Source organism: Humulus lupulus, chromosome 7, assembly GCF_963169125.1.
Source record: "Humulus lupulus chromosome 7, drHumLupu1.1, whole genome shotgun sequence".
NCBI classification, from domain to species: domain Eukaryota; kingdom Viridiplantae; phylum Streptophyta; class Magnoliopsida; order Rosales; family Cannabaceae; genus Humulus; species Humulus lupulus.
Genome location: NC_084799.1, coordinates 36,380,192 through 36,393,298, shown reverse-complemented (window position 1 = coordinate 36,393,298; position 13,107 = coordinate 36,380,192). Strand labels below are relative to the sequence as shown.

The following is a 13,107-nucleotide window of genomic DNA, read 5'->3' as shown; positions in this document are numbered from 1 at the left end:
AATTGACAAAATCTATCTATGGACTCAAGCAAGCTTCTCGCCAATGGTATCACAAGTTTCATCAAGTAATTATCTCATTCGGTTTTGAGATGAATGTTGTTGATGATTGTGTATATCATAAGTTCAGTGGGAGTAAATATATATTCTTGATTCTATATGTCGATGACATATTGCTTGCCACTAATGATATAGGCTTATTGCATGAAACCAAGAGATTTATATCTAAGCATTTTGAGATGAAAGATCTTGGGGATGCTTCTTTTGTATTAGGAATTCAGATACATCGAGACCGTTCTCGGGGTATTCTTGGATTATCACAAAAAAGCTATATCGATAAAGTGCTTAAAAGATTTGGCATGCAAGATTGTAGACCAGGTGATACCCCTGTTGCTAAAGGAGACAAATTCAGTCTTAGTCAATGCCCTAAAAGTAACCTTGAAATTCAAGAAATGCAAAAGATTACGTATGCATCAGCTGTTGGGAGTCTAATGTATGCTCAAGTATGTACGCGTCTAGATATAGCGTATATTGTTGGCATGTTAGGTAGATATTTAAGCAATCCTGGTATGGACCATTGGATAGCAACCAAGAGGGTTATGAGATATCTCTAGAGAACAAAACATTATATGCTCACATATAGGAAATCAGATCGTTTGGAGGTTGTAGGGTATTCTGATTCTGATTACGCTGGGTGCCAAGACAGCAGAAAGTGTAATGCCCCAAATTCTCCGATGTATTTAACGATGTGAACAGTAGGCCGGGAGGGCCATACTTGCTTAATTGTATTATTAATTGATTAAGTGCATGTATATGTTGATTATATTATGATATGATGTGACATGCATGCATGTGACTCCATACTTCTTTATACAGGGGTGTGATGGTAATTTGGCCCGTTGAGGGAAAATTGATTATTTGTTCGCATGTCGGTGATATAATTTGAGACCACATTATGATGTGGGTTTGTTCGAGCCATTTGGTATGAGACGATCAAGGAATGTTTAATATCGGTTTGGCCATAACAGGCTTAAGCTCGGGGCTCGGGGTGAGTCTCGGGGTGTTTTAATGATCAGAGTGTTACCGGGCGTTAAAGGGTAACGGGATGTGAAATATTGGAGTTTGAGAATATAGCGATTAGCGGGAAAAGGGAAGCGTTAATTATGATTAACGGTGTAGGTGGAAAATGTCAAAATTTCCCTTAAGTTGGTTTTAGAGCCTTAAATGACCTAGGGGCATTTAGGTCATTTGGCTAGGATATATGTGGTTTTAGAAGGCTGTGGAAACCGTTCAAAACAGAGCAAAAACAGAGAGTCTTCTTCTTCCTCCCCGTACATCATTTCCTCTCTATCATTCTTTGAGGTTTTTGGTCCCAAGTTGAGGTGGCAAGTTAGGGAATCAAAGCTTGGAGGTTGTGGTCTTAGTTCATCATCTTAAGAGGGTTCAAAACCAGTTGGAGGTAAGGAATTGTCTTTGAATTTCAGGTTATACTCTGTTTTGGTTTATAGTTTTCAATTCATGTTTTTGATGTGGGAAGCATGAATCAAAGGAGGTTTTTGTGTTAGCTTGATTGGGGTTTGGTGAGAGTGAGTTAAGGGTGTTGATAGGGGGTTGAATTGGGTGTTTGGAAGAGGTTTAAAGTTGGTTTGAGAGGCTGGTTCTAAGGGTAAAACGCAGGGGCAATTCTGGGTTCGCGTGCTGGTTTTAGGCTGAACTGGGCTGGGTGCCGCGGCACAGCTTTTGCGTGCCGCGGCCCACGCACGTCTGGCAGATGGAGCTTAGAGGCGTGCCGCTGCACGGCTTTTTGGGGCCGCGGCCCATAGGCCAAATTTTGTTAAAAATGTTTTTTAGCTTAGGGATTCAAACCGTAGGCCTTGGGGTTGGACCTAGTACCCGGTTGGGTGGTATTTGAGGTCTCGGGGGCTGGGTTTTGGTTTGGGAATCCTCAGTTATCATTTTTATTGATGAATCCTACATTTTGGTTATGACCAGGTAACCGCTAAAGGACCAAAAAGTCGATCGTTCTCAGGGTTATTCTTTTGTTCGTTCTTGCTCGAACCAGAGGTAAGAAAACTGCACCCCATATGTGACATGCATGGTTATGTTTGATGCATGTTGGATGTTTAAATGTAAACATGGATAGCATAATGAATGCTTGGCAATCTTGCCCATTTGCGTATGATTATTATTGAGGCATGCTGGTTGGTTAAATGTGATGCTTGTGATGCATGAGAAACATGTGATTAGGGCATGCCATGAATGATGAATATGAGATTGGTCAGAGCTTGAGTCTCTGTGTTTGTGCAAGATTATAATTATGCTAGCAACTGTTTAGTAAGCATGCTGAGTGCCCTATTCTTGGATAATTGGCATATGATACATATTGATAGCATTGCTTACTTGTGCATGGCACTGACTTATTAGTCAGGTTTGGCAAAGGTGCTAGTATCAACTGTGAAGCTGTGACTTATTAGTCAGGTTCGGTAGTGGTATTGGGCACTGGCCACATTGTGCTGTCTCACTAGTCATGACAACCCTAGTGAGTAGCGCAAGCTATGTCGATTGGACCTAATCGACCCTCTGTATTGAATGACTCCAAGAGCATTAATGCAGGACCGACCTCAAGTTCGATGAATATAAACAAGCATTTATCTAGCCAAAGGCTAGTCATGTAGAGCCATTGCAGGAAATGGGCACTGGGCCCCCAGTGACCTAGTTGTCAGTCACTCAGTATGGTTTACCAGGACCTCAAAGTGATATTCACTCATCTGATCAGAGCTACGGGCTCTGCATGATCATTTTGATCATCATATGCATGGCTTGGGCACTGAGGCCCCAGTGACTTGCTTGTTGGTCACTCAGTATGGTTTACCAGGACCTGTTGAAGGTAGAGGCTTACCCAACAGCCAGCCTTCCATTTGAATTAGTGACGTGCTTGTCAGTCACTCAGTATGGTTTACCAGAACCTATCGAAGGTTAGAGGCTTACCCAACAGCCACCCTTCCACTTGAGTTAGTGATTCGCTTGTCGGTCACTCAGCATGGTTTATCAGAACCTCTAGTGTTACGACACTCATCTGATTAGGATTGATTTGATAGTCCTCCAATCAGAAGGCCAGGTTTTCTTATCCTGGATACCCCAGCATCTGTTTGAATTCATTTGCATGATGAATAGACCTATGATTGCTAGGCATGCCAGATATGAATTGATATCATGATATGACTGTTTTTAAGCATATGAGTTTTCTTGCTGGGCTTCGGCTCACGGGTGCTTTGTGGTGCAGGTAAAGGAAAAAGGAAGCTGGACCATCCTTGAGTTGGAGAGCTTAGGTGATGACGTGTACATATGCAGCTGCTCGACCAACACTTGGGCGAGGTTTGAAAGTGGAACTAGGGCTGAACCCTGTTTTGCCGCCTAGATCGGCTTGATGTAAATAATCTATTGTAATAAACTCTGAAATTATATTTTTGGGATCCCAAAGTATACAGTAAACGTTCTAGTGAGACGTTATACCTTAACCAAAGTTTTTAACCTCTAAACCGCTAATCACACTTAGATACACGTTTATGGCCAAATGACTCGATTAGCGAGTTTAGCACTGTTTGCAATGTGCACTGTAGCGATCCCTGGAGTTGGGGTGTTACAGAAAGTCTACATCAGGTTATATTTATCTGTTAGCTGGAGGAGCTATATCCTGGAAAAGTGTCAAACAAACACTTGTAGCTTCTTCCACAATGGCGGCAGAATTTGTAGCATGCTATGAGGCATCAAATCATGGAATATGGCTACGTAACTTTGTCACTGGGCTGCGCATTTTGGAGAATGTAGAAAGACCACTCAAGTTATTTTGTGACAATAATTCAGCAGTGTTGTATTCCAACAACAATAGGAGCTCATCAAAGTCAAAGCATATTGACATAAAGTTCCTAGTTGTGAAAGAGAGAGTACAGAGTGGACAGATATCCATAGAGCACATTGGGACAAACTCCATGATAGCGGATCCGCTCACAAAGGGATTGCCACCCAAGGTCTTTCATGAGCATACTGCTCATATGGGTGTTGTATTGTTTGAGGATATCATGATTTAGTGGGAGTTTGTATTTTTTATTTGCTTCAGACATTTATGTATTTAGTTATTTTCTGATCAGAATGAAGTATTCAGTTTATTCACTCTGTTTTGTCATGTTTGATTCTGACCTCACTAAAGTTTAAGTAGGACCAGTTGGAAATAGGCATGTTTGGTTCACATGGCATGTAATTTCCATGCTACACATCCATGATTGATCTATGTCATTTGACTGTATTTGTATATGTGACCATTGATGGGTTTAGTCATGATTAATATGACAAAGACCGCTTTGATCCTATATGGATATGACTGATGGACAAGATTGTTAAAGAATATCTTTATATGATAGCAAATTTTGAGCTCATTAAGTTATACATTTATAAGGAAACATATGTTGCCCAAGTGGGAGATTATTGGATTAAAAATCCTATTATGGGCACATATGTATTAATGTATGATGCTATTATAATGTTTGATACAAAAATAAAGTGACCAATTATGTTATAAGTATCATAGGTATTAAAATGTCATGGAAATAATGTGTAGATACCATAAGTTGTATTTATAATTTGATGAGGGGCCAAATTATAAATATCCAAAACTGATTTAATAATCAGTTTATTATTTAAATAGGAAGTGGTCCCCAAGAAACACATTTTTTCATTTTTTTCTCTTCTTCCCCATCACAGAGAAATACACAGAGAAAGAAAGTGATTTTCTTGGAAGATCAATTGCCTTGATTCAATCTCCATCACTCTTCTTGCAATCTCCATCAATGGCTTCAGGTTAGTGCTTCCGCTATTATGTTCATCTTTTTCTTTAATTTAGCAAAGGTTTTATAGAAATATGTTTTAGGGTTTATCATTTATTCACTTTTAGTAACACGATTAAGTTATGGGAAATTGGGTTAAATACTAGTGTTGAATACTGTGTTACTATAAGTGTAATTTTGTAATCCTAACAGCCAAGGCTTTAGATGATGAAGTTATCGCCACCCGACAACAAGTTACCCACAATTTAGAGGCATCCAACGCCAAATACAAGCTTGCTACTGACAAGCAAAGGCGTTTAAAATTCTTCTAAGACGGTGACTTAGTGATGGTTCATTTACGCAAAGCTCAACTCCCTGCTGGCAGGGGAATTTGCCGAAATGACTATATCACATATTGATATTTGCAAAATGGCTTTTTTATTTTAATTAAATTTTATAGTTATTTCATTTTTTAAAATATGATGATGTGGCAGGATTTGTAAACAAAATAAGGTTAATATGAATATAACAAAACCCTAAACAGCAACCTCACTCTTCGTCTTCCTCCTTTCTCTTTCACTTCTCCTCCATTGAAGACAGTATCCCATTCTACAGTCAAAAGTTTGCCGGCGACGAGCTCCGGCGACCCTCAACGGCGACAAGATTTTTTCTGGTATTTATTTTCTTTTATTTATTTCCACAATAATTTCACTTTCACTCATTCCCTTACTCTCTTATGCTATTTATTTTGAAGAAAATATAATGGAAGCAACAATGGAGGAATCAACTTCATATTGTCAGTTCTCATCAAATGAACAAGTAAGATTATGATTATATTTTAATGAATTAGAATGATTAAGATTATGAGTTTAATGGATTCGAATAATTTTGATTTTGAGTAAATTGATGTGCAATTTGAACAAAGTGAAAATTCTATATAATTTTAAGTTTATTTTCATTGTTAAAGTTCATTACTATTTTGAAAATTATATGAATATATTGAGTTGAAAATTACACTAAAAGACCATTTGTAACTCATAGAGTCGCCTAGTGCAGTTAAGGGTCTTTTAGGGTATACATTCTGTGACATAAAAGAATCAAATTGAACTAAGTGACCCTGAGGGTCGCTTATGGTCGTTTAGGGTCGCTTAGTGTATTTTAACATAAAGAATAAAATTGAACCAAGGTCGCTTATGGTCGCACAGGGTCGCTTAGTGCAATTTGGTCACGGCTGAAAATTGCACTAAGAGACCCCGTGAGACCCATATGGGTCGCACAGGGTCGCTTAGTGCAATTTTCAGCAGGTCGCTTAGTGTATTTTAACATAAAGAATAAAATTGAACTAAGCGACCCTCAGGGTCGCTTATGGTCGCTTAGTGTATTTTAACATAAAGAATAAAATTGAACTAGGGTCGCTTATGGTCGCTTAGGGTCGCTTAGTGTATTTTAACATAAAGAATAAAATTGAACTAAACGACCCTTATGGTCGCTTAGTTCAATTTTATTCTTTATGTTTAAATACACTAAGCGACCATAAGTGACCTTGTGGGTCGCTTAGTTCAATTTTTTTCTTAGTTGTTAAATACACTAAGCGACCCTGTGGGTCGCTTAGTTCAATTTTCTTCGTAGTTGTTAAATACACTAAGTGACCTTTGCGACACTCTGGGTCTCTTAGGGTCGCTCAGTTTAATTTTGTTCTTGATGTTAAAATACAATAAGCGACCTTTGTGACTCAGAGGGTCACTTAGTTCAATTTTCTTCTTAGATGTTAAAATACACTAAGCGACCTTTGCGACCATTTGGGTCTCTTAGGGTCGCTTAGTTCAATTTTCTTGTTGATGTAAATATACACTAAGAGACCTAACCCAACTTAGGGTCTTATTTCAATTTTGTAATATTTGCACTTATTATTTACATTGTATTTTGTTTGTTTGGCAAATTTCAGATTTCTAGAACTATTTTGACAACAGAGCTTCCTTGTGTCCCGAGAGTTATTATGAATGAGAATGTTCAAACGAAATCTAAAGTTACCATTAGGTCTTCGATGCAAATATTTGAAAAAATAAATTCTTGGTTATCAAAAACTGACAAGATTGTTTTTAGAAAATACAGTCAGTTGGGTCATTTGTTGGACCTCCCTTGGAAAGGGAAGTTTTGGGGGACCTTATCGCACCAGATAATTGCAAGGAGGATAAATTGTCAAAAAAAGCATGAGTTGTGGTTTTTGATAAATGGCAAACCTGTGAGATTCTCTATCCAAGAGTTTGCAATAGTATCTGGATTATACACTAGTGGCGAATTAACTCCTAAAGAACTAAATGTGGTTTCATCAAACAACAATTTAAAGAATAAGTACTTCAATGATAGGTCTATAAAAATAGAGGATGTAGCAAATGTGCTAGATAATATACCAAAAGATGAGAGAACGAAAGACAGAGTGAAGCTATGCTTTATCTACCTACTAAGTGCATTTCTGTTAAATTCAAGTGTCGGTACCACAATAGATTTATCTTGGCTACGACTAGTGGATAATTTGGAAATATTTGATAAATATCCTTGGGGGAGGCTGGTATATGAGAAGATTGTAGATCAAATTACTCGTGTAAAGTTCCAGAAAGATCATAATGTAGATATGATCAGGTGGAACTTCATATGTTGTCCTTGGATATTTCAGGTAAAAAAATCTAAAATTGTGTATCTAAATTTTGATAAGTATGGCTTATCATATGTTTTTCATGCTTACAATTTTAATTTTGATTCTTATAGATATGGATTTGTGAAGCAATGCCGAAATTGGGAGAAATGATTGGACAAAGAATTCCAGGAAATCATATTCCACGATGGATTGGTTGGAATATAAATGTTAAGGTCCAAAATATCACAGTTGCAAGAATATCCAAAGTAATAGAAGAAGATGATGAGGTATTTATCCACGTATAAAAATTTCTTATGAATTTTTTAAAACGCAAATATATTTGGCTATGTTAACTTATTTTACTTTTCTTTATTTGGTTTTCCAGTTCTTTGTGTGACCTACTCTAGTTCCAAGTGCGGAAGAGAAGGTACAATTATTCTATGAAAGGCTTCATAGCTATGAAGACAATGCAGATGACATTATAGATCAGATTTCTTCATTTTTAGGCGGCAATGTCATCCTGCGTAATAATCCTCGTATTGTTGTGGGAGAAGAGGCCCACAATAATACGAGTTGTTCTACACCAGATTCCTTACTTCCATCTCCTCATCCACCATCCTCAGAGGGTCCTTCAAACCAGATATTTGTAGATTCTTCTATGCCACCTCCTCAGTTCACTCCAGTTCGTCCTGTGCCATCCTCACAATCTGCCCCAACTGATCATGCTCATAGTGAATTATTGGAATCAATAAAATGTTTCATGGCTGACCAAGAAAAACTACACATAGCGAGATATGAGGAGATGGAACGTTTGAATAAAGAGAGGTATGAGGAGATGGAACGATTGAATAAAGAGAGGCATGACGCAATCATGGCAGCCAACTCTGAGAGTGAGTTTCTAAATAGAGAGAGAAATGTGGCATTAATGGAAAAGTTGGATGTTTTGATTGACATCCTTCGACCTGTGCATGCACATTTTTCTGGGTGTGAAGACCCACAGGTAACTTTTCAAGTACTTTAGCTTCTGATTATTCTTTATTTCTTAATTATAAGTTAAATGCTTTGTTACTCAATGGTTGTAGGATACACCTTCCAATGCGCATGCAAACTTTGAAGATAGATTCACCACACCCCAAGGAGAGCATAATATAGATAGTGCCCCCAAGGTAACTAATATGGCTGCACAACCTTCCAGAGACGCAATCACCACACCATCTCATTCACCTGCACATACCTATGAGACACCACCATCAATTATTTATGAAGGGGTTGGTAACGAAGAACCTGGTGATGAGGTAGAACAGGTAGTTCGAGATGGCCGACCATTGAGATTAAGAAAACGTGCTCGAAACTTGTTATCACCTTTCATATCATGGCCAAAGAAACGTCGATACTCAAAGTTAGAACCTCCTACTTTCAACCCTTTTAGGTTGCCTATTGAAGAGGATGTGCAAGCTTTTTATAGGTGGTACAATGGGGATACATGTGGTAGACCTGTCATTCGTTGTGGCCTATTATTTCGAGAAAGAAGCTTTTTTGAGACATTGTTGGCAAAGCAACAACATATTGATAGCGAGGTAAGCTTTATCATTCAATTATTTCATAATAATTAGTTAATACTAGTTTTATTTTTCAGCTTAACTAATATTGAATAGTTGATGCTTTTGGGCAGCATGTGGATGAAATAACCTATATCTTTAGAAAACGAATGGACAAATTTCAAGACATCTTTCCACAAGATAGATGCATTTTGACTGATGAGTTTGGGAAATATGTTCGTGAGTTATATTGCAAGTCTCGAGAGACTAGCACCGTAGTATACAAAAAATCTCCACAACTAATGTCATTTGTTGATGCAATCAGACCCATTAGAGGGAGAGCTTGGTCCAAAGTGAATTACTTCTATGTGCCATGGAACAATAATAACAAACATTGGATGGCATTGGTAGTAGACATTAGAATGTGGACAATATGGATTTATAACTCCAATCCAGACTATTGGATCTCCATAGAAGCAATGGAAAGATCAGTGCAACCACTTGCCGAATATTTTCCGCTATTACTTCGTGATAGTGGTCATTTTAATGAATTTCGTGCTCAGTGTAAGTACTTCATGAAGATAGAAGTTGCCCCCACAAATACTGTTCCTCAAAGCAATAGAATGTAAGTTTCATTTAAATTTACATGTATGAGTCAACTTTTAAAGATAATACTAATATAGTTAACCTTGTCTTTCATAGGGGAGATTGTGGTATATTCATGCTGAAGACAATAGAAATGCACATTGCTGGTAAGTGCAACGAGTCAGCTAGAACGTTGCTAAACGACGACAACATAGATACTTTTAGACAAGCATATGCAGTTCAATTATATGTAGGTAGTGCAGATCCCTAGTTAGATATGTTTTTTTTTTTTGTTACGAACATTCGCTTTTGGTGTTATGTATCTCTTATACAATATTATTAAATGATCAAATTGTAATGATATAATTGATTGGTCACTGCTGAAAATTGATTGATTATAGACATCACTTACAGAAGACCCTCAAATTGCACTAAGAGACCCTGAGGGTTGCATTGAAGGATTTATACCTAAAATTGCACTAAGAGACCCTAAGGGTCGCATAGGGTCGCTTAGTGCAATTTTCAGCAGTGACCAAATTGCACTAAGCGACCCTGTGCGACCCATATGGGTCGTTCAGGGTCGCTTAGTGCAATTTGGTCACTGCTGAAAATTGATTGATTATAGACATCACTTACAGAAGACCCTCAAATTGCACTAAGAGACCCTGAGGGTTGCATTGAAGGATTTATACCTAAAATTGCACTAAGAGATACTAAAATTGCACTAAGAGACCTTAAGGGTCGCATTGAAGAATTTACACATAATTTATAAGAGACCCAAAAATAGCACTAAGAGACCCTAAAATTGCGCTAAGAGACCCTAAGGGTCGCATTGAAGAATTTACACATAATTTATAAGAGACCCAAAAATTGCACTAAGAGACCCTAAAATTGCACTAAGAGACCCTAAGGGTCGCATTGAAGAATTTACACCTAATTTATAAGAGACCCTAAAATTGCACTAAGAGACCCTAAGGGTCGCATTGAAGCATTTACACCTAATTTATAAGAGACCTTAAAATTGCACTAAGAGACCCTAAAATTGCACTAAGAGACCCTAAGGGCCGCATTGGATTATATAGATTAAAAGAAAGATAAATTTCAACAAAGTTTACATAGATTAAAAGAAAGATAAATCTCAACAGAGTTTACATAGATTAAAAGAAGAAACTGTGAACATAGTGTTTACAAAACTATACAATAATAAATCACATATTAGTTGTGCTTCTAACATCTGATGGCGCATGACGACTTGGACACTTTTGCGCATTATGTCCTGATTGCCCACATGCCCCACAATTATATTGTCTCTTAGAAACTTCACCTTAGGAAGGTATGCGGTTGATTTTTGGTCGCCCTTTAGTCTTGTCTTCAGGTGGTGCTATCACTTGTATTGTAGTAACATCTTCAGGAATGTTGGTCCACTGTGAGTTTGGAGGAACAGGATAGATCGTTTCAGCATATGCTAACAACCAATATTCCGAAGTGTAGAATTTTGAACACATCGAATATATAAGTTCCCCAGTATTTTGAGGTTGGGACTTTCCTGCTGCTGCTATGGCATGAACACATGGAAGCTTCTCGATATCAGAAATTTTGCACGTACAACTTTTTGACCTTAAATTCACTATTGCATCGAATTCTCCGCACATTACATTGTACTCATTCTCATTTAATTGGAGTGTTATCAATGAACCAACTTCATCCCATCTTTTTCTTAAGATTTCCTCTCTCTTCGGTGTCAATGGAGTTGTCACAACATATGCTTCTCGACGACGAGAAAGGAACCACTGTCCCATGGTGCTTATGATAAAATCGATCATAGCAATAATTGGATATTCTCTTGCCTTTCGCATCAAATTATTCACAGTCTCAACTATGTTAGTGGTCATAACTTCATACCGATTACCACCAAAATGTGCTCTCGACCACTTTTTGAACTTGACATCATTCTCAAGATACTTAGCAACACGTGGATATATTTTGCGAATATGCTCAAAATGTTTATTAAACTCTTCGATACGGTATGCAATTGCAGCTTTCTTGTACAATTTAGTCGAAGCAGCGCTTTTGAAACGATGTTTTATATTTTGCTTTACATGCCAATAGCATGCCCCATGAGAAGCCATAACATAAACATGACGCACTGCATGTTCGATACTTTGATGTCTATCAGAAATAAAACACAAGTCTGAGCTATCAGGTATCAACTCCTTCAACTTCTCTAAGAACCATGTCCATGAAGCGTTATTCTCACTATCAACCAAACCCCATGCAATGGGGTAAGTATGATATTCACTATCTTGTGTAGTTGCTACTAATAACACACCCTTATGCTTAGTTTTGATCCAAGCCGCATCTATACCAATTACTTTCCTCATGTAGGTGAACCCTCTTATAGCGACTCCCAATGCCATAAAAAAGTACTTGAACGTATTTTCTGAATCAAGTTCAATGTGGGTAACTGTGCCTGGATTTACCTGCTTCAAAATATGACAATACGAAGGGAGCAAGGAAAAATTTTCTTTTGTTGTTCCTCTGATCAGATTTTGAGCCCATTGTTTTCCTTTCCAAGCCTTCCAATAACTGACTTGAACTTTCATTTCCTCGCGCATGAATCCCGCGAGGCTTCTAGGGTTGAGTGGATCCTTACTGTTCTTGAAGTGTCCCTGGACACGAGCACCAATAACACGACTGGATGCTTGTCTATGATTGGCATTTCGGTTCATCAATGAGCAAGTGTGAAGACCATGGTATTGTCGAATGACAAAGAATTCTGAATCTTTCATCTTTGTAGCACGTACTCGCCATAAGCAATTTTCACTAATACAACGAACTTCCTTCAATGACTTGTTTGATTTTATTGTTCTCATTTCAAATCTCCCATTAATGGCAATGACACTAAGATAATAACTCAATTCATCCTTACTTGCAAAGTGTCGACCCACATTTAAATCAGATCCATCGTGTCTCCCACTATTTTGACTTGCTTCTCTGGTAAATTCTCCAATATCAAAATTTTGATAAGGGATGATCTGGCCGCTCTCGACTACATTGTGACCTCCTTCAGTTACATTGTTATTTTCTTCAACTAATTTATCACATTCCTCGAGTACATTGTCACCTCCCTCGTGTACTATATCATTTGGTGTTGGATTGGAACCAATGATGTCTCCATTGTTCTGCACTAGATCTTCATTTGAAACTTGTTCAATTATATGACAACCAAAATAGTTATCATAAAAGGTTCCTCTATCAAAACCACTATCATCACAACCAAACTCATCATCATCACCATCACTGACAATATTTTTCTTTCCTTTACCTTTATTCTTTTTCACGCACACATATAGAGGAATCACGTCTTTATCTTTGTAGAATATCATAAGTTCCTCAACATCAGAATCATTACAAACCTGACTTGGTGCCATCTTACTAAATGTTTCACTAACTAACTTATGAGTAATTTCAATTTCATACAAATTTCGATCAACACCTATTTTTTCGTAGACTTTATCCACTAATTGATGAA

The 13,107-nt window shown here is 37.7% G+C and overlaps 2 protein-coding genes across 2 annotated transcripts; both read left to right on the top strand.

Annotated features, from left to right (window-relative positions):
- The first annotated feature begins 5,206 nt into the window (after nt 1-5,206).
- LOC133791164 (uncharacterized) lies at nt 5,207-7,989 on the top strand. The gene is made up of 5 exons (XM_062229083.1): nt 5,207-5,490; nt 5,572-5,636; nt 6,763-7,491; nt 7,584-7,739; nt 7,838-7,989. The coding sequence occupies exons 2-5, from the start codon at nt 5,580-5,582 to the stop codon at nt 7,847-7,849; spliced, it is 954 nt and encodes a 317-aa protein (XP_062085067.1). The 5' UTR covers nt 5,207-5,490; nt 5,572-5,579; the 3' UTR covers nt 7,850-7,989.
- LOC133791163 (uncharacterized) lies at nt 7,854-10,005 on the top strand. Its single transcript, XM_062229082.1, has 4 exons — nt 7,854-8,452; nt 8,535-9,029; nt 9,125-9,615; nt 9,693-10,005. Exons 1-4 carry the CDS (start codon nt 8,111-8,113, stop codon nt 9,844-9,846), a joined length of 1,482 nt encoding a protein of 493 aa, XP_062085066.1. The 5' UTR covers nt 7,854-8,110; the 3' UTR covers nt 9,847-10,005.
- Nucleotides 10,006-13,107: the final 3,102 nt, after the last annotated feature.